The sequence below is a fragment of the Danio rerio genome, chromosome 1 (genome assembly GCF_052040795.2).
Source record: "Danio rerio strain M-AB ecotype USA chromosome 1, GRCz13ab, whole genome shotgun sequence".
In the NCBI taxonomy this organism is placed as follows: Eukaryota; Metazoa; Chordata; class Actinopteri; order Cypriniformes; family Danionidae; genus Danio; species Danio rerio.
In genome coordinates this window covers 2,822,169-2,844,419 of record NC_141021.1, presented here as the reverse complement: position 1 = coordinate 2,844,419, position 22,251 = coordinate 2,822,169, and the positions used below count along the sequence as shown (strand labels likewise).

General features: G+C 34.2%; 1 protein-coding gene and 1 non-coding gene across 3 annotated transcripts in view; both read right to left on the bottom strand.

Moving 5' to 3' along the window:
* The window catches only part of ipo5 (importin 5), a 39,143-nt gene that overhangs the window by 3,099 nt on the left and 13,793 nt on the right, over positions 1-22,251 (bottom strand). For both annotated transcript variants that reach the window (XM_087236268.1, NM_001145604.2), the window contains exons 6-24: positions 22,124-22,228; positions 20,924-21,046; positions 20,333-20,453; positions 19,684-19,771; positions 17,384-17,490; positions 17,173-17,297; positions 17,004-17,093; positions 15,593-15,766; positions 14,827-15,045; positions 13,129-13,212; positions 12,914-13,046; positions 11,171-11,292; positions 10,383-10,479; positions 9,511-9,683; positions 8,880-8,991; positions 7,940-7,995; positions 7,735-7,857; positions 1,842-2,061; positions 284-512 (exon numbers count right to left, since the gene is read on the bottom strand). In XM_087236268.1, coding sequence (XP_087092394.1) covers positions 284-512; positions 1,842-2,061; positions 7,735-7,857; positions 7,940-7,995; positions 8,880-8,991; positions 9,511-9,683; positions 10,383-10,479; positions 11,171-11,292; positions 12,914-13,046; positions 13,129-13,212; positions 14,827-15,045; positions 15,593-15,766; positions 17,004-17,093; positions 17,173-17,297; positions 17,384-17,490; positions 19,684-19,771; positions 20,333-20,453; positions 20,924-21,046; positions 22,124-22,228 — 2,501 coding nt within the window. The remainder of the gene's footprint in view (positions 1-283; positions 513-1,841; positions 2,062-7,734; positions 7,858-7,939; positions 7,996-8,879; positions 8,992-9,510; positions 9,684-10,382; positions 10,480-11,170; positions 11,293-12,913; positions 13,047-13,128; positions 13,213-14,826; positions 15,046-15,592; positions 15,767-17,003; positions 17,094-17,172; positions 17,298-17,383; positions 17,491-19,683; positions 19,772-20,332; positions 20,454-20,923; positions 21,047-22,123; positions 22,229-22,251) is intronic.
* On the bottom strand, positions 20,718-20,855 carry LOC137496068 (small nucleolar RNA SNORA84). The gene has a single exon (XR_015477304.1). It is a non-coding gene; the product is annotated as a small nucleolar RNA SNORA84 (small nucleolar RNA).

Here is a 22,251-nt window from a genome sequence, read left to right as displayed (position 1 = left end):
TAATAACTCCCCAATCCTTTTTCCATTTCCATTTTGAATGAAATGCCTACTTTACTACAGCCAATCAGCTTGCAGAAGAAAAGTCAAGCCACACCCACTGTTTGCTCAACTACTATTCAGTTTCTATAGGAACTGCATCACAATATAGGGAGAGGGGTTGTCAAAGCTTCCAGTTCATGTGGACTATAAACTGTTGCCTGAATTGTGTGAGCCCCAGATGTAAGTTTTTAAACGCATTTTGTTGTCCTCTTGTAACGTTTAAACAAATAAAACAAATGCGCACCTTTCGATGAGGTCACAGAGATAATTAAAGGTGTGAACTGCTTCCTCTTTGTCCTCGTTGAGTGGCAGCCAGGAGAGCCAGTGAGGGAGGATTTCGGTGACGTTCACACACTCGGGCCGGTACTTCATGACTTTGGCCACAGCAGAGATGCAGTTCTCAGTAGCGTTCACGTTTTCTTTGGCTCGGGAGTCTGCAGACTGGATCACACCTACGAGGAGCGGGACGGCCTCTGCGGGAACACAAATATAGATTGAATTAAAATTCATAGAGAGTTGTATTACATTCAAAACTCAACTGGAGAGGAACTATGATTTACCATTCAATCAGTTTTCCTGATCATCTGATCATTACAGACTTTAATTTGGCATTTTGATCATTCATTTATGTTAATTTAATTTAAATAAAAAATTTGGGTATACAATAGTAAAAATAAAAAATCTAAAGTATTCCCAAATGAATCATATTACAATAAGAAATAACTAATTAAGGGAATCAGATAACGGATTAAAGTAGCTTAAACACCCAGCAAAAACAGCCCGATCATCAAAACAAATAGCATGTTGTGAACTTAATTACACATGCTCTGACTTAACTAAACCGCTTTAATTTTATTAAGAAAAACATGAGATTTGTAGGCTTGCTTTTTGATTACCACAAAAAAATAAACACATTAAAATTAAATGAAAAAATAATTATAATAATTAAATAAAAACATATAAAAAATTATAAATAATACATCGACATCTCTATAAATTTTTGCATAAATATTATGAAATTTAACTACACATGCCCTTTGACTTCATAAAATTAAAACTAAGAATAACATTTGAGATGCCACGAAACAATTATACAAGTTTAAATTACTTCAGTAAACTAGGCTTCCTTTAAAAAAGAAATTTAAAATAATAATAACAAAAACAAACAAATAAAAATACAAATAAATTATAAATGCATCAATTTAATTATAGTTAATAAATAAATAAAAAGTAAAAAAAATAATAATAAAAACATATTTAAAAACAAAAACATTGTTAAACCGAAACAATTAAGTCAGTCTAAATTACTTCAGTAAACTAGGCTTTTTTGTGATTACTGCAAAAAAAAAAAAAAAAAATTAACAAAAATAAACAAAAAATACAAATAAATTCTAAATGCATTAAATTAAATAGAGTAAAAAAATAATAAATTAAATAAATAGTTAAAAAAATAATAATAATAAAAATAATTTGTTAAACCGAAACGTTTAAACCAGTTTAAATGATTTCAGTAAACTAGGCTTCCTTTGTGATAACTACAAAAAAAATAAATATAATACAGATACACATGTTGCTCGGTTGCAAGACCTGTCAACCATCTAGCCCTGGCATCAACATCTCGTTAATGTTTAAAGTCAGCTTAAATTTTACCATGTTAATTTTTGCTAGCTCACATTGTTCATGCAAGTTACTGAAAAAAGTATGTTGAATTTAATATAGTAATATGTTAGCAAAATGTAAATGAAATTCCAACCGGAGGAAAAAAAAAAAAAAAAAAAAAAAGAAAAGCAAGGATGTCCCACCAGTAAAGGCAGGCCTGTAGTTTTCTCCTCCAAACTGAGCCATGACCCCGACACCGTACGCAGCAGCCTGCCGGACCTCCGGGCTGGTGTCACACAACGACTGCATCATGGGCCGCAGGAAGTACTCAGCGTATTTAAAAGAAGAAGGACTGCAGTGTTCGACGACATCATCAAATATGCACAGACCCCACTGTCTGTCAGCCCAGGGTCTGTGTGGACACTGACACAAACAACACCAGGAGAACGAGTTTAGAAAATGTAGAAGACACAGATCTGACTGAAACTACAGAATACAGTGATTCTCCTCTCTCAAGTTCAAGTTGCTTTATTGGCATGACATTAAGTACAGTATTGCCAAAGCACTTCAAATATGAAATATTAAAACCATAGAAAAATTCATAATAATAATACAGATAAGATAATGACAAAAAAACAATACATTTCATAAACATAATAATAATAATAATAAGTTGAAATTATTTAAATAAGATACATGAGTTTACATTAACCATTTCTTATGGTGTGTAGTAGGGCTGCACGATATTGGAAAAAATTGACATTGCGATATTTTTTTCCCCTGCGATATATATTGCGATATATATATATATATATATATATATATATATATATATATATATATATATATATATATATATATATATATATATATATATATATATATATATATATATATATATATATATATATATATATATATATACTTAAAACTAGGGCTGTGACGGTCACCATGACAACCGCGTCACGGCCGTAGTACGTGACGTCACGCACTTTAAAACACAAATTACTGTTATGTTGCCAAGTATTACATATCTGTTAGAATATAACATTAGGCGCGATTCAGCAAGTTCAAGTTCAACCATGAATCTTGTTAGAAAACGAACTCTTACATCTGGGAACATTTTGGATATGTGCCGACTGAGAAAGGTGAACGAATCAATTTGGATTAAGCTTTTTGTATGGGGGTTTTAAGTAAAGTGTGTTTTAATATTCACTGCTGAGAGTCCAAACACTGAGGAGCAAATCCATCGATACGCAGATCCACGGGTCCCGAACCATGCAAGATAGTGGCGATTGACGGCGAGGGAAAAAAGCCATGTAGGCTTAATCAACTCCTGTCTTCTAAACGCAGAAGCCCAGCTCAGCCAGGCATGGCAGAGGCATTTGCAAAAATGGCCAGATACAAAAGAGAAAGTGATAAATGGAAGACATTGACGAGAAATGGAGCAACATATTTGGTAACTACTTAAGAACGCGCCGCTCCGCAGCGTAGAGAAACCTGCGTCGCGAGAAATGCGGGCGGCGGAACAGAAGGAGAAGCCCTCTCTCGCATGGTTGTGAAAAAGTACCCTGTCTGTGCATTTTCGCTACAAGCACACCGTCTGACAGTGTATTGCTGGAAACATTATAACCCCATTCTTCACTTAAACCGGACAAAGTCAACATGTTAGTTTTTCTGGCAAATAATTTAAAATATGACTACAAAAGGTGGAGAGAAACTACGCTGTTTTTTTTAACATCTGACTTATATTGTTACTAGGTTAATATTTTCTTTGTACTTATAATTATTAATATTTATATTATTATTACACTTATTAGTAAAGTGCCATTTAGACTATTTGTTAAGTTCTTAAAAATGTAACGTTTAATTGTTATTATTATACGGTTTCAAGCAGTTAAAGTAATTTAATATTTAACTACAATATTTATAAACAGTTTTGTGTTGTTTTATTAACAAAAGTTCAAAAATAAACATGTAGCCTACTTTTATACGGATATTTTATTTATTAATATTTAAGTTATTCCGTAATTTTTACATAAAAGGTCAATTAACTTAAGAAGGCTACATTTGTTGATGTACGAGGTCATGGAACATGTTTGCCAGTAAATAATGTTCGCACCACAAAAAAAATAAATAAATGATTAACTAGCGAAAAGGATGCAATAAAAAATGCCAGCGCTTGATATTTCTTCACAATCGGATTCGTACGTGCAATAAGCCGAGACTATATTGCGCCGACAAGAACAAGCCCGAAAACTAAATCTAGAGAGAGAATTAATACTAGTTAATATTAATGATTATAAACACGAACTGCGTTGTATGATAAACCCATCACAATGATGTCGTGATCTTTGCTGAAGAACTGATATGTTATTGCCGTCTCCCCAGCCAGGTTTTCATCTGCTTTTTTTTCCCCCTTCTTCTGGATACAAACAATAAAGTATCAGCGCCAGACCAGTGGTTTAAATTATATTTTCCTTTCCTGATTTCTTTTCTTTTCATTAAAAAATAAATAAATGTTTAAAGTTTTGTATTGCATACCCTATATATTTTTTAAAGATTATCATTCAGCTTACCTGCAGCGCATGAGGTTGTGTGCTGGGCAAATCCCCTTTACTCATGCTACCCATTTCATTTATGACACTGTAAACTTGACTTGGTAGGCTGATCATCTTTAAACTCAAAAGACTGCTTTTGCATAATGTGATGTTTCTTATTACAACTGTTAGCGGTGTTAAAATGAAAGCAAACATTAAAAAGGGTTTTGTTTTATCAATTGTATAGTTTAGTTTTAATAATAGCTAATTTATATAATAAATTATAATATTGATTATTGTGTAGACTACAGTGTCCAACAAAACAATTTTATTAGGTTACTCTAATAGACCAAATCCCTAACTGAAAAACGAATGTGAAAATGACAGGCAGTTGCGTCTTTGCTAAAATTAATTTAACGACAAATTTCTTTTGCTTTTTTCCCCTTTAGAGATCAAAAGAGCTGTATTTAAAGAATTGTTTAACGAAAACATGAATTGAATGCCCAGTTCTTTTCCGTGTGAGTTTAGTGCGCCTCTGCCGCGTCTGCGTTTTTAAGGTTACAGGTGCACCCTGACCTGACGCGGGGACCAGATCTCTGTATTGCTTTAATTTCTCAATTTTCATAACTGCATTGCATTTTCATATGGTAAAATATCAAAATGTATGTTCTGAAAGTAGTAGGAATGACGGGAGTGTTAGTAATTACTAACAGAAAGAACTTTCACTTTTGAGTGAACTGTCACGTGTTATTTTAGTATGATAAAATAAACAAAAATAGTAATGCAGAAAAGTATTTTTCGCTCTGCCAAGCCTTCTCTGTTGCTGTATAGAGAAGCAGCTTGCTCAGTCTCCTTACCCCGGCCCCACCCCGCCCACCGACTCCTGAACGTCTCACTCACTCACTCACTCACGCGGGCATGCACTGCGGTCTCATGAGGAAACGCAGCTTTTTGATATAATGTTTTTCTTGTTCCCAAATACAAATAATTTATCAAGTATTGTTTGAAATAAGTATTCGTAAAAACACGCTATTCGTGCTTTTCCGAATACCGTATTCCGGTTCGGCTTCACCCATAATATATATATAGATTTTTTTTTTTTTTTTTTTTGCTTTGCATCGCACCCTCCTGCGATGTGACTATCGCGGATGCGCACATCGCGATTTCGATGCTAAAACGATATATCGTGCAGCCCTAGTGTGTAGAGTGTATACATATTGTGCAGCTAGTCTAGATGTCAATTCATCCTCTCTAAGTATATGGTAAAGTGTTTCCGAGTCATTTAAATTAAAAAATGAACTGATCAATGTTTCAAATTGGGGGGGAAAGTATTTCTCTAGTCGTGGTGTATTTGGGGCAAAACAGAAGGAAGTGTCTCATCCTCTATTTGGTTTGTGTCACACTGTTTACATAATCTCTTTTCCTGATGCCGAGTTCAGACTGCGTGATTTTAGCCCCGATTTTGGCTCGCCGACAGGTTTTGAGAAATCGCAGACAAATGCTTGAAATCACAGGCAAATTGCTGCTCGTGCACGTGAGTGACAGTCACACAGTATGAACTATCAAAGACGCGATCTGAGAGAATCGCCGATGAGTCGCCGATGCCTGTGAGATATTTGGCGTGCTGAATATCTGGAGCTGTCGGCGATTCAAATCATGTCGTGTGAATTGAGTTGACTGAAAATAGCATCAGCGGTCGCCTACAGCCAATGAGAGAGCGGCATTCACTTGTGTGTGTGTGTGTGTGTGTGTGTGTGTGTATAGCTGCTGCAGGCCAGCGGGAGGCTGGGGGAGAAGTTAAAAGCGCTCTTTTTCTGTTTATTTGGACCCACGAAATGGAGGAAAAACTAGTGGAGGTTTGACAGGACTCAGGAGCAGCCGTGTCTGTTTGACGTTTCATATAGAAAGAACTTAGTTTATTAGCAACGTTAAGGAGAAACGGCTAATTCCCTTTAAACCCAGGTGAGCAAACATGTACATGTTCTACCCCATTAAAGGCTTCTCTCTCATTATGTAGTCAATAACAAAAGATATACGACGTGTTTTTGGCTGTGAGACGTAGTTTGGACGAAGTTATCGGCGATTCTTCCTATTCTAAAGTCATGCAATGTGAAAGTCCCTGTCGTCGATCCATCTTTCAGTGACAAAGCAGCGACGAAACGCTAGCCCAGATAGTCATGCAGTGTGAAAACATCTGTGACACGACTACTTTGAAAATCATGCAGTCTGAACTCGGCATTAGGAGTCCAGGATTTTTTATGTCTGCCTTTTTCTATTTCTCCATTTTTATTTTTTTTTATCTCTCTCTCACACACACACACACACACGCAATGCATGCCATCATTTCAATAAACAGAGCCATCGAATGATATGGACAACTTAACATTTAATTTTCAAACATTCAGTTTAATTTTAATCTGGACTAAAACGGAAATAAATTCTGACTAGTCTGATCACTTATTATTTTACACTACTTGATGCATTAGAAAGAATTGATAGTAAGAATGAGCAAAAACAGCAGTAGACAACATCTGAAATTGATCACAAATGTTCTTAAAAATCCTCTTAAGGCACAGTAATGGTGTTGTTCAACAGCTTCAGGAAAACTCTCGATCGACTTCAGATATTAACTACTGAATATGATGTAAAGGGATTTTCATAATAGCATACGAAAACTTTGATTCAGATCAGTACATTATACTGTAATGCATTCGAGTCTTCAGAAAGACATGTTTTTTTTTCCATAATGAAACTAATTGCAATCAATTAGAAAATCAAAATTAGAAAATTATAAAAGCAGTTATTCAGTTGGTGGATGAGGGGTAAACCTTCTTTATAAAATCCTGGAGGGTCTAATCCAGGGGTGGGCAAACTCAGTCCTTGAGGAACGGTGTCCTGCGTAGTTTTGATCCAACACTAACTGTTACGGTTGCTGTTTAATGGTGGGATTTTTGCGTCCCGTTCAATCCATCGTTTAAAACACCAGGTAAGAAGTGAATGCCACTTATGTATTTGTTTTGTTTTTAGTTCAGAATAGGTAAGATTACGGCTCTGAAGATTTTTCTTTTCTTTTACTTTTCTTGTTTCTAGCGAGGTAAGGGGTTTACTTATGAGTTAGTTTTAATTGTTTTGTTATATTTATATCTCTGATTTGGCTTCACTAGCGTCCCCTTACTCTTGAGTTGACCTAATTTTGTTTGATACTTTGTTTGTTACTTTATTATTGTAATTATTTTTCTTATTGTATATATATTTGGGGCATTATTCTGATTTCACTTTTTTAATCACTTTTGTTGGCAGTTTTGTTGTTTGTGTCTTTCACTTTAACCCATCATCTTGTAAAAGAACCACACCTTTTAAATGTTATTACTTTTACCCTAGACTAACATCAAAGAGGTAGTAACAATAATCCAACACACCTGAACATGCTGATCAGTGTCTTCAAGATCACTTAAAATCTATAATCAGGTGTGTTTGATTAGAGTTGAAGCTAAACTGTGCAGGACACCGGCCCTCCAGGACCTAATCCAAAGAGTGAATGATAATCTTTACTTACAATCAGGTTGACGATGAGCTGTAGAAGCTGCTCGAACCACGGCAGAACCTTCTCTCTGTAGCTGCTGAAGATGGAGTGCAGGATGTCTGAAACCTTGGTCAGGATGTAGACGTCATTTTCATCCTGAAACAGATCAGTAGTAGATTCAAAATCAGAATTTAAAAAAAATTAAAATAAATAAATAAATAATATTTGAGAAGCTCACCTCATCCTGTAGCGTCTCCTCAACCTGCTCATCATAGTCTTCATCCTGACGTTTGGCTGCATAGAAGACTCATTTTCACTTAAACTTGCATCTAGAATTATTAACCCTCAAATGCATTTAAAACCCTCAACGCAACTTAGAAAATCTGGCACTCTTAATGTTTTTGTAAAGTTTAGCACAGTTATATAATAATAAAATAATATATATAATATTAATAAATAAAACACCTTTACTGAAACTTTAAGGACTTTTGGCTAAAACTGACCTCACTGCAGTGAAGGTCAAAATATTCAAAAATTTAGTAAAAATTCAGTAAAAGCTAAAAATCAATCCACAGATATAATCAACACAACTGGTTTTAGCTTTAAATAGTAATAAGATGTGTTTCTTGATCAAATCATTCCACCAAATGATTTCTGAAAGATCATGTGACACCACAGAATCTTAAAAATTTATTTTTAAATGAAATCCCAACAGATAACACTACTTTAAGCGATCATTGTATTGTAGCTTGGTACAGCAATCTGAGTGTGTCAAGCATGAACAGGTTGAGCAGCCTGATGAAGGTGGCAGGCAAGATCATTGGTTTTAACCAGACTGGTCTAATGGTAATCTACTATAACTATGTTCTAAGGAGAGCTCAGGGTATCCTATGCACCCTGGATCACCCACTGTACTCTGTATTTCAAATTTTTATAATGGTGGCTATTAGCTCATTAAATGAGTCCAGGGGGGAGGGGGATGTCTCTATATACTGATGTATGGATGTTGCGATTTTTATTTATGTGTACATGGAACTTCGCCTGTGTTGTTGTACCTTGTTGCAATTTTAGTTTCCCTAACAGGATAATAAAGCCGAGTCTGAATTTCTGACAATATTGCAGCATTTCTGATCTAAACCTCAGCCTAGCAGGTTTTAAGTGTCTTCTGAGTGGCTCACCTTGTCGGACCTCCTGGTTTTTAAAGTGCTCCTCCAGTTTTGCTTTCAGGATGCCGCCGAGCTCCTCAAAGTGTTCATTGTTCAGGCATCCGTCACCCATCAGCTCGATGCACTGAGAGACACAATCAGAAGAAGATAAATAAACCAACAAACACTGAAGCTGCCATAGGTTCTTGCTTTAAAGCCAAACTTCCTGACATTTACTGATAAAATAGCTGAATTTCCATGACCAATGAGCACAGGGCATACAAAACTGAAAAATATCCTCTTTTTCATCTGTTTGGGTGCTTAAGCCCAAAGAAATATGTAAAAAATATCTTATTAAAAAAAATTCTTCCAGTCCAGCTTTTTTTTTTATATTGATTAGATTATAACCTTAATAAAACTGATTAATAAATTATAATTATTCTTTTACATAATACTTTAAATACAAGACTAAGTACCAGTTGTGGAGAAATGATAATGATAAAAAAATTGGCCAGTGAATGTTTATGCCACCTAATACAGACTACACTTCTATATAAAAAAAAAACCCACCATATCAATTTAAATTGATTAAAATGGAAAGTAAAAGGTTAAATTAATAATAATAAAAAATATCCCTGACATCCAATGACCTCCAGTGATTTACCTTAGCGAATGAATGCATGATTTCTGACAGCACGTCTGAGTCTGGTTCAGTGCCGATGGCTTTGATGAGGGCGTCACACATGAAGTGCCACATCTGAGTGAGGTATTCTGGGCCACGGACACGAGCGCACTCCAGCAGCAGAGGCATGGACTCCGCGGCAGCCACTCGCACACGTTCAAAACACATGTTAAGGACCAGTACACAATGCAATATGAATAAACTGACAACCATTAAAACAAAAACAGGATCCATCTACACACACACACAAAAAAAAAAAAAAAAAAAAAAAAAAAAAGTCTTGTCCTTCACTTGTTTCCAAACCTGACTGCATTTGTTGAACACAAAAGGAAGATATACTGGGGGGAAGCCACTGACTTCCATGGTAATATTTAACACCTACTACGGAGTACAATGACTGCTTTTTTATAGCATTGTTCAGAATATCTTGTTTTGTGTTTAACAGAAGAAGCATTCATAAAAGTTTGGAACCAGTCGAATGTGTGAATATTTTTGGGTGAACTGTCCCTTTAAGACAGTTGACCTCCCAATCATCCCCATCCACCGTATTGGTTCTATTACAATCCACTCCCCCTATAGCTGGTGTGTGGCGAGCGCACAGGCACCGTTGTCCTGTGGCTGCCATTGCATCATCCAAGTGGATGCTGCACACTGGTGGTGGAGTGGTATGGCCATACATGACAAATGCACTATATAAATACACATTATATTACATTAAGCACCATTCTGGATTGTCAAAAAAAAAGCACCATTTAAATAAAAAATAAATAAAAAGCATGCACTAAAATCTCAGCATTAACACAAAGGAAAAACGTTTGACCATCACAAATTAAACGGAGTCTCCTGAAGGATATCATCATGGAAGTAGAACTTGAGCAGAGGAACCATCAGCTTCACCACCTGCTCTGTGTATTCAACAAAACCCTCCTTCAGCTCTTTAGCGTAGCACACCTGATGAACAGACGGCAAAATAAACATTCATTATTAAATAATCACTATAATCACTGGTATGTTGTAAAGACACCTGCCAAAATAAAAAAATAAAAATACATGGTTTTTCTAGAAACATTTATTCTTGTGGAGTAAAAAAATAAATATGGCAAGACACTGGAGGGAAACAGAAAATGAAAAAAATCAATGCAATAAAAATAAACCATAACTTTAAGCATTGCTATTATTTTGTGCTTTAAATCGTCTTATTTACACATGATAGTGCTAACGTGTTCATTTGCATGCATTTCTACTTCAAATCTGAACATCAGATTTCGAGTTTAAAATTAGTGACAAATTCAAAAGGTTTTTACAGAGGAAATCTCATTAAAAGTAACTTAATGATTCAGAAAAAAATAATACTAAAAAAAACCTCAATTTATTGTAGAATAAAATGTTAAATTATGCAAATCTCTCTAGTTAACTTATATAGACCTCAATAAAATGGTTAAATTTGGTGCAGGCACTGCTGAAGTGAAGCATCATGACTCAAGTAGGGAGAACAAAAAACATTGTGGAAAAAGGTATTATAATAGAAATCTACAGGCACATATTGGTGTATTTACTTTAATGCATGTAGTTTTCTGTACATGAGAAGTGTGATAGTTTTGCATTAGGTTAAAGCACATGTCTGGATGGTGGATCATCTCACCAGCATCTGGCAGGCCGTGGCCTTTTCCTCCAGTCCTGCAGTCTTAATGCCAAAACTCTGCTGATCGCCCAGATTCACAAACTCCCAGCCGTCATCTTCAGACATGTTCTCCATGTCCTGAGCTGATAAAATATAAATAAATCAGTCAATAACAACATGAAAGAGCTGAATAATCAGACTGAATTACAGATAGAGACATTATACAGATCTAGTAGTTAACCTAATGCAAGATGTGTGTGCACTTGTGTCATTTAAACATGCTGATCTGTGTATTAAGGGAAACAAAAGTTGTAATTTACTGTAGATAAAAGGCAGAAGGATTGTTAAAAAAAAAAAAAAAAAAAAAAAACCTTAATGTAATTGACTAGTGAAAGCTTTTGCTATTTGGCCCACTTCAGCCTAGCTAGCATACATTTGCCACAAACAAAGGAATCATTTTTGGATGCACAATATATACAAAAAAATAATAATAATAAAATCATAAAAAGTATTAAATAATAAAATCTGCATAAAAATTTAATAAAATTTGCAAGTGAACAGTTTTAACTTGCTGAATTTAGCAAGTGAATAGAAACATTTTAAATAACTATAATTGAAACCTAAATTTAAAAATCCTTGTAACTTGGTTAACAAAGGGTGAAAACCTGAAAAAAAGTGGAAAAAATAAATAAATATATAAAATAAAAATAAAAAATAACAAAATTAATAAATAAAAATTATTATTAAAAATAAAAAATAATTAATAAATTAAAAATAATGCTTGCATGCATTTAAATGCAAATTGTGAACAATTTTTCAATTGTATGTATTTTGATGGCAACCAAAATCTATACCATGAGACAAAACAGCTACAAAAATGCTTGCACGACAAATAAAACCTAAAATTACATTTAAAAATATTTTAATTAATTAAATAGAAACTAGATTCATGGAAATTACCTCATGTTTGCATGCAGCTTTAGATACAGATTGTGAACTGCATCAACTCGCTAACTTAAGTGAACAAACCCGTTTTAAACAATAACTATTAATAATTTTATAATATAATTAAAAACTAAATGTGAAAATCTGAACTTGATTAAAACATAAAAAAGTGAAAAAATAAGAAAATTATACAAGTATATAAAAATATAAATTATAATAAAATAAATAAAAATAAAGTTTACATGCATTTCAATGCAAATTGAACAATTTTACATTATGTATTTTGATGGCTAGAAAAATCTATACCATGAGACTCAGATCTACAAAAATAAGAAAATGGTCTCACACACGACAAATAAGAACTAAAATTACAATTAAAATATATTTAAATTAATGAATTTAAATAGAAACTAGATTCATGGAAATTACCTTAAGTTTGCATGCAGCTTTAAATACAGATTGTGAACTTGCTAACTTAAGAGAACAAACCCGTTTTAAACATCACCTATATTAATAATGTCATAATATAATTGAAAACTAAATTTGAAAATAAACTTTATATACATGTCTAATTTTTACCCCTTTTTTAACAAGTTTGCATGCATTTTTAATCTGAAGTTGTGAACGCTATTTTTACATTTTATACATCGTGATGGCTAGCAAAACACACCATGGGATGCGCAGAGCTATTATAAGGACAGAGTTAAAATAAAACCCTCTGCAAAATTTAGATGTTGGACTGCAATACCCAATTCAACCACTAGGCCAATAACACAAGGCAATTTTAGCCATTTGCATCCCAAACACAAGTGCTCTTACTGTCTAGTAGGGCCACTTCAGGTTTAATGGACGCAGTTTTCATCAGCGGCCCCATCACCACAGGCAGATACTGCTGAAACTCCTTCCCCAGGATCTTACACATGCGGGCCCATGCAGAGATCATGTAAGAGATCTGGAGACAGGAAAGAGAGCAGCTCGAACACACATGGAGACACTCTGGGTCCGTGATGAAGCTTATTTTAGCTTTTGCTGACCTGCGGATCGTCATCCTCCAGGTCATTGAAGTCAGTCTGAGTCTTCAGGAGGAGCTGCATCACCGCTGAGGCGTCCGGCATGAACTGCGGCACAAACACACATTAAGAACAGGTTACACTAACACGAATCAGGCATTCAAGTCAGTCAAAAATGGGGTTCAAGAGAGACAAGAAAATATATACGGGATTTATACAGTTATTTAGGATTAAATAGAGAAAATCCTAAGATTAATCAAATATTATACTATAAAATATTAGGGAAACACTTTAGGATAATGGTCCATTAATGTATTTATTAACATTAGCAAAGTATGAAATTGTAAATGTATTTATTAATGATAGTTTAACATTTACTAATGCATTATTAAAATCAAAGTTGTGCTTGTTTACATTAGTTAATGCATTGGGAGTCAACATCAAATAACTATTTGCCCTAAATAACATTAACAAAGATAAACAAAGCAATAAATGTATTACTAATTGTTTGTTTAATACTAGTAAATAATGGACTGTTATTTTAAAGCGTTACTAATATTAGTGGATAGAAAAGACCAAAATAAAACCTAAAAAAAAAAAAAAAAAAAAATTCAGGGTTTCTACAGGTTTCCCAAAGTACAATTTAAGACATTAAGACTCTTATGAATGAAATATTATTAGACTTAAACAGGGCTAAATGCTATTGATTTTTTGAATATCCCAGTTGGAAAAGATTTCCACTTGCCAACAAAAAAAAGATTATAATTTGATACATTTAATACAATAATAATATAATAAAAAAAATCTCAGGACATTATCATCAGCAGTAAACAAATGAAGAACTTTAAAACAAATGTTACTGTAAGTCTTTAAATGCTATTTTAAACAGTTAAAGGTTTAATTGAGATTAGTTGTTGGTGATTGTATGGGTGGTAATGGCCAGACTGATTAGATGAACATGAACAAAGGAAAATAAAGACAAGTATTTATATATATATATATAAAAAAAAAAAAAAAAAAAAAAAAAAAAAACAGTAGATTAAAGACCCCCACGGACACCCTGATTTTAGTAAGAATACTTAAGATCAAATAATTAAAACATTTAAATAAAAATAAATACATTTTTATATAAAAAAAATTATTTTATATATATATATATATATATATATATATATATATATATATATATATATATATATATATAAAAATAAATAAACCAAACAAACAATTTTTTTGTTTAAGTAAAAAAAAAGGAAAATATGCATGTACATGTATGCATATTTTTATTTATTTATTTATTTAATGTTTGTTTGTATATATATATATATATATATATATATATATATATATATATATATATATATATATATATATATATATATATATATATATATATATATATATAAAAATAAACAAAATTCATTAAACTGGATTAATAAATTATAAAAGGGTAAAATATAAATTAAACTATTTAAAAATGAATATACAAAAAAAAAAAATCAGAAATAAAAACTATTAAAATGATCTAAATATTTAAAATAAATCATTTAGAAAATTTAGTGTAAAAAGTGTAAAAAATAGTGTAAAAAATACATAAAGATTGTAATCTGAAACTGAAGCATTAAAAGAAACTAGTATTGAATAACTTTAAAGGATAAATTTGATTCAAATAAGTAAATAAACCTGACATTATAAAGCAGAGTTATCGGTTTACACGATCACCTTCTCTTTGCCCACAGCCAGGCCGATCAGGCTGATGCACTCGATGGTTTTTCCTCGGAGCAGACGAAGCTCTTTCTGAATGGCGTTTTCTACGATGTGTTTGAGAGACGGCATGAACAGATCGTAATACGGCACAAACTTCTCCTCCGCGGTATCAGCCACCGAAGCGATGGACGTCACCACCTGCTCCAGCACCAGTTTAGTGCCTTTCTGGATCAGCTGGAGGATTAAAACCCAGATATACAGAGAATTAACTCGCCACCATAACCCAATTAGCAAAAAATGTCAAAACACAGCAAATATGGGAATTCACACTCACACAAAACCTAATATCTGAATTGAGGCTCAATTCAATTTCAATTCAGTGAGACTAAAATGAAAATCAATTCATTTCTGAATCAAACTACAACGGCCTCAACCCAGATCAGACTAAATCTCACCACGATAGCTTTGTGCACCTAACAGGAGAGAAAATGCATGAATAAACTGGTATCCAGAGCTAAACTCATTACAGGAGGAGCTTGTTAATTAATGCAGTAAATGAGTAGGCCTTTCACAATCAAGTCAAGCTGTGATGAACAACAGAACTCAATACATCCATTATGAGATTCAAAATACATCACCAGTCTCTACTGAATCAAACCTGAGCTCAGTTTTAAACAGACAGTGCTGTATGCTTTTCTTATTAACACCACTTGCGTTGCTATACCACAGAGAACAAATATTTGATCATGACAGGCCTGTGAAATGAGTGGTCATGTCGTACCTCCTGCAGCTTGGCCACCATGATGACGTGCAGATGCTGGACGAGGCTGTCCAGATACGGGACGAGCAGGGTTTTAGGACAGTCCTCTGTGAAGTTGATGAGAGCGGCTGCTGCGTGAGCCTGAACGCGAGGGTTCGACTGATCCTCCATGGTCTGCAGGAGCGCAGAGATCACCTACACAACCAGGAGATGACAAAACCTCCAATTAATCGCTGTGCAGCTCTATTCAGGAGCCATCTTAAATTCAGGATCACTGTGATCACAATATTTCAACGATTTAATTATTAATTTAACTAATAATCTTAACTTAATCAATAGATAATACATAATATTAATAAGCATAATAATGAATGTATAATAAATAGTCTATTAATACTATAAATAATAATTAACAATATTTTACTTATTTTTATAATACATATTATAATTATAACAATGATGATGATAATTATAATAAAAATAATAATCGACAATATTAATACATACTATTATTATTATAACTATGATGATGATATTAATAATAAAAATATTACAGTAAAAGTATTTTACTTTTTTATAATAAATATAACTACAACGATGATGCTAATTATTAATTATAATTAATATATTAATATATAATTAATTAATTAAGATTATTATTAAATAAACAATATTATTTATATAATAAATGAATATTAATAAATTCTTAATTTCAACAATATTTTACTTTATAATACATATTATTATTAGAACTATGATGATATTATTATTAATAATAATAATAATAATAATAACAACAACAGCATTTTACTTATTTTTATAATAATATATTATTATTATTATTATTATTCTTAACTATGATAATAAAAAATAATAATATTTAAGCCAGTTATTACATTTAATAAATCACAAGTGTTATTTAAAATCGCCTATTATTACCCATAATGATGATTACACAGCTCTCTAAAATACTTTATTCTGATTGGTCAAAAATCATGATATTCCCATGCATGTTATTCTCAGATGTTCGGCACTATCTTGCTACCAAAAATAAATAAATGGGTAGGAAAGTGAAGGCTGCATTGACACTTAATTAATGGTAATTTAATTAAAAAAAAAAACTTGAATAAATCTAGCAAAAAGAATGTTGCTATATTGCTTAAAGTAATGCAGTTGTAGTATTTATTACATTATTATAACGTATTGTAATTGAATGCAATTTAAATGTACATCAGGATTCCTATATAATACAAAATTAAAAATGTACATTGCTTTTCTTAAATGTACCTGCTATTTAATTTCTGAAATAATTTGAAATCATAAGAAATAAAATACAAGCCAATGACCATTTTAAGAGCCACTTGCAATTAATTTTTTCAAGCTCACACAAATAAAATAACCACACCCACCCCTATTAAAATCAAGCCAATACCTTGTCATGGAATTTCTTCTGGAAGGTTGGGGCGAAGTCTGTGGCCATCTGTCCAATAGCATTGCAAGCAGCGTATCGAACCCTGGGGTGCTGAAGGGGTTAGAGATCAGTTACAGCACTACAAACCCACAAAATAAATAAAAATTAAAGCTGCCTTCAGAGTTCTTACTGGATCCTGACAGAAGAGCAGGACGAAGCTGACAATTTCACTCAGAATGGCCTCCATCTGTTGATGACAGCCTTCGCCAATCGCAGACAGAGCCATCAGACCCGCGTGCCGGTACTTCCAGTCCGCTGCAGGAGACACCACAGCCATTCTGAACTGAGCAGATATTCATTGCACTTCTGGAAGTGCTAATATAGCAGATGCATTGACTCACGGTTCTGCAGCATCTGCATGATGTGCTGTTTAATCATGGGAAGGATGATCTTTCCTCCAAGGCCACATGCAATCCTGTCCAGAGCACTTTCACCAGCAACAGCATTACTGAAAAGAGATCATATAACACTTCAAGTAAAACCACTTAACCATCCTGTGGTCTTATTCTGTATATTGCCTAATTATGTTGTATATTATAATCGTATTCTATATACACTATTCGCCATTTAGGTCAAACATGTTCCACCTTCACCAAACTTTTCAAATCTTTAAAACTATTTTGCATGAAGAAAATGAAGAAGCTCATCTCAGTCACAGTGTAGATTTCACCAATGATTAATCAAAGAGCAGAACTTGTCGTTGAATTAAGTGCACATTTTCTTAAGCTAAAATTACCTGCATAAGCGAAAATAGTCAAGTATACAGTTGAAACCAGAAGAAGTTCATATACACTCTAAAAAAGGAACATAACCATTTTTTTTTAAATGTCTGATGGTAAATCATACTAAACATTTACTATCTTAGGTCCGTTAGGATTACCTAAATGGATTACATTTGCTAAACGCCAGAATAATGAGAATTTCCTTGGTATTTTTGTAGCTTTGCTTTTAAACTGTATAACTTTGGTCAAATGTTTTGGGTCTCCTTCCACAAGCTTCTGACAGTAGTGTGCAGGAATTTCAACTCTGCCCACAAATTTTCTATAGGATTGAGATCAGGGCTTTGTGATGGCCACTCCAAAACATTCACTCTTTTGTCCTTAACACATGTTAACTCATTTGGCAGTGTGCTTAGGGTCATGGTCTGTTTGGAAGACCCATTTGTGGCCAAGTTGTAATGTCCTGGCTGATGTCTTGAGATGTTGCTTCAGTATTTCTCCATAATGTTCTTTCTTCATGATGCCATCTCTGCTGTGAAGTGGACCAGTCCCTCCTGCAGCAAAACAGCCCCACAACATGATGCTGCCGCCCCCATACTTCACAGTTGGGATGGTGTTCCTAGGCTTGTGCGCTTTCCCCTTTGTCCTCCAAATGTAACACTGCTCATTATGACCAAACAGTTCAATCTTAGCTCCATCCAAGCACAGGACATGTCTCCAAACATGAGTCTTTTTCCCCAGAGTCATTTAGCTAATGGTAATCTGGCTTTGTTGTTGATTCTGGCTTGTTGATTTATCATGTTGTCACACAAGGAAGCAGTGTGTTTGAGCTTTTCCCTAAATGCTATTCTACAGTTGTGCCTCACATTACCTCAATTGTTGTCAATCAGCCAATCAGAAAATTCCAAAACCTTCACATCATCATCTGAGCTTTTTCAGAGGCAGAATAATCGTATTGTATGGAAACTTGACTTTCAAGAAAAGTAATAACAATTTCTCAATAAATCTCTCTCATTATTCTGCTATTAAGCAGAACAGAAACACATGCAAAAATCCTGACCTACCAAAAAGAGAAAGTTTAATCACATTAACATCTGACTTTTTTTTAAATGGTTTGTGGCTTTTTATACAGTGTATGTAAACTTCTACTTTTAACTGTATATAGTTTTTAAAAAAACATGTAATGGTACCCAGGTCATGTTTTAAATCCAAGTCAACACGAGGGTTAAGCTGAAACCAAAATCGTAGACTTTCCAGCTCCAATACCCTCACATTCAAGCACTTCATTTAGGGAGATGTTTCAAGTGAGCAAGGTTACAATATGTTACCTAGTAAGGCACCACATAGATTTTTGGCCATGCGACAGATCTGAAATCCTATTTCTTTTAAATTAAAAACAAACAAAAAAATTAGAATATTGTTATTAATGTTTGACTTTCATTGAAAACATTTGAGTACAAGAGCATAGGCTTTAGGATAAATGATTTTCCGTGCTTCATGGGTCTACAAACTAACAAGAATTCAAATTTATTTAAATAAAAACTGTGCATTTCCCAGTGTTGGGTTTCACCTGGAAGGGCATCCACTTTGTAAAACAAGTAGCCGGTTCATTCTGCTGTGGTGACTCGATTAATAAAAGGAACTAAGCCGAAAAGAAAATGAATGAAAAACACCTGTGGAATCCCAGTTTAACCAACGTGTCTTTTACAGCAGCAAAACAATTAACTACAGAGATCAAATGCCAACAAGCCAGCCAAGAAAACTAGATGCCATAAAAAAAAAATTTACAGTATGCCAATTACCTATTGCTCAAAAATACCTAAAGCCATATGCACCCAAATGACCAATCAGATTCAGAGCATAGAACGGACTGGTATACACCACCCCAGAACGAACTTTAATAGTGCACAAATTAAACTCACCTGTCGAAATCGTCATCCTCCAGTTCATCAGCCATGGCCCACTCCTCATCCTCCTCCAGATCCACCATCATAGTCAACATCTGAGGCACTGAACACACAATCAGTATTACACAACTGCAATTAACTAGCATTAAGAAGCATTTGAACCAAGTCTAAGAATAAGAAAGTGTTCTACCTTTATTAATTCAGAAGTTAAATGGGACACAGAGCATGTCAGATTCTAGAGAGCATTTGCTTGGTCAGAAATTTGAGAAACTGAAGTATGTTGCGAAAAATCGTTGATCCATTACGAGAGAAGTGTCAAACTGCAAGCATTTGTGTTTATATATTCCAAAAGCAAATAATTTCACTGTTTTGTAGCCCACTAGTTTGGATATCCTTAAAACTAACATCTAAGAAACTATTTTAATATCACAGGACTTAAAAAAATAATAAAAAAATTGCTTCAAAAGTAAATTCCTCACATAATTAAGATCAACACAATGCAATAAAATATGCTTCATGAAGTGCTTTTTACAAAGAGAGCATGTGTGAGGATCTTCTCAATGTATTAAAAACTGGTCACCGTTGAGTTTTACCAACATTTGGACATAATTAGCACAGCTCTGGAAATTATCCGAACATCACGACAAGTTTAAAAGTGTCTCACCGCTCTGAGCAACGATGTTGGTGTGTTTCCTCAGCATGGCAGCTGCAGTTTCAGACAGCGTGACGATGACTTCCAGAGCAAGCTGACGCTGCATGTTGGTGAGGTTTGTGTCTGCACACAGCTGGAGTTAAGAAGAAAAACTCAATTAACCAGACTGTGACAAACCTTATTCTACACTGAGCAAAAGCCATGACATGGTTTGGACATTTATTTTGCACATATCTTGCATCTAATCTTGAAAATAAGTGCTTGATTTGGTCCGTGATGTTGGAAGACTGGGACCATGAGAATAGTTTGTGATATGGAGGGGGTCGAGCACTCAAAACAATTAAGCAGCACTGATTTAAAGCATCACTCTTTAAGCATCATGGTTTAAATGCTCATGACATGTTTCTGCAACCGGGCTGTGGAAGCTGCATGGAAATGTCAGCCACCACGCATTAAATTGCAGAGATCAATGTGTGCCCGTCAAACACAACCTCAAGCATCAGCACCGATGAGCTGTCTTAAGGAACCACAAGGCACATGAGGTTTTAATGCAGGATTCATCCGCTCAAGATCAAATCATCAACCGTCTGCACATCCTCTCACCTTCAGGCTCAGCTGCAGAGTGGCTTCTAGGTTTGGTCTCAGGTATTTGGGGGCCGTGTCTGCAATCTCCACCAACGACTTCAGCACAGAGTCATCACCACGGTAACAGGACTCATTCACTGCCTGATTGAGGAAGAGAACACATCGTTGTAGTTCATATTCTTGCACCAGATCACCAGAAATTAAATTTAACCTCTCAATTGATCCCAAACCTTTAGGTTTGTTTCTCTTTCTTCTGAAAACTAGAATATATTTTGGGAAAAAAAAAAAAAAAAAAAAGAAAAACTACAAACTATTGACTAATACAAATTGTATTAGGTTTCTATAAATATTATTATTATTATCGTGAACGTTTTTAAATTAAATTTTAGCACAATCACTTTTACATTTTCTAATTTTTCCAACACTTTACAAGTGTGACAAGTTACACATTTGCATACAAAAACATTTAAAATTTTAATTTCAAAGACCGCAGATTAAAATAATAATAATAATAATAATAATAACAACAATAGGGCGAAGCAGTGACGCAGTAGGTAGTGCTGTCGCCTCAGCAAGAAGGTCGCTGGTTTGAGCCTCAGCTCAGTTGGCGTTTCTGTGTGGAGTTTGCATGTTCTCCTTGCGTTCGCGTGGGTTTCCTCCGGGTGCTCTGGTTTCCCCCACAGTCCAAAGACATGCGGTACAGGTGAATTGGGTAGGCTAAATTGTCCGTAGTGTACGAGTGTGTGTGTGTATGTTTCCCAGAGATGGGTTGCGGCTGGAAAACTTGCTGGATAAGTTGGCGGTTCATTCCGCTGTGGCGACCCCGGATTAATAAAGTGACTAAGCTGACAAGAAAATTAATAAATAAATATTATTAATAATACAATTAAAAATTACAGGGAGATCATACAGCAGGCACTTGCTCAGCTCATTTTATGCACAAGCAGAGATTAATTCAAGTTTAAATAGTTAATCAGAAGTCATTTAGTCATTAATTACTATAAAAGTAGCAGTTTTAAGCACTTCATCCAAAATCTAAGCACGTTTAAAACCTTGAACGCTAAATTACAGTTCAAGCATATTCAAGGATTTCTGGCACCCGTAAAAACCCTGTTTTATAGAATGATTGCAGGTTTTCCAAATATCTTATTTTCAACAGAAGTATTTCATATCTTAAGCAGAAGTCATTGGTAAAATATGTGGTCAGAAGCGCTTCACCTGCAGGATGCCAGGAAGAAGGTCAGAGAAGTGTTTCAGCAGGGCTGTGTTTCCCTCATTGGACAGGATGAAGGATGCAGCTGCACGTGCAGAGAGGGTTCGAATCTGAACAAGAGGGAGAAAAGAAA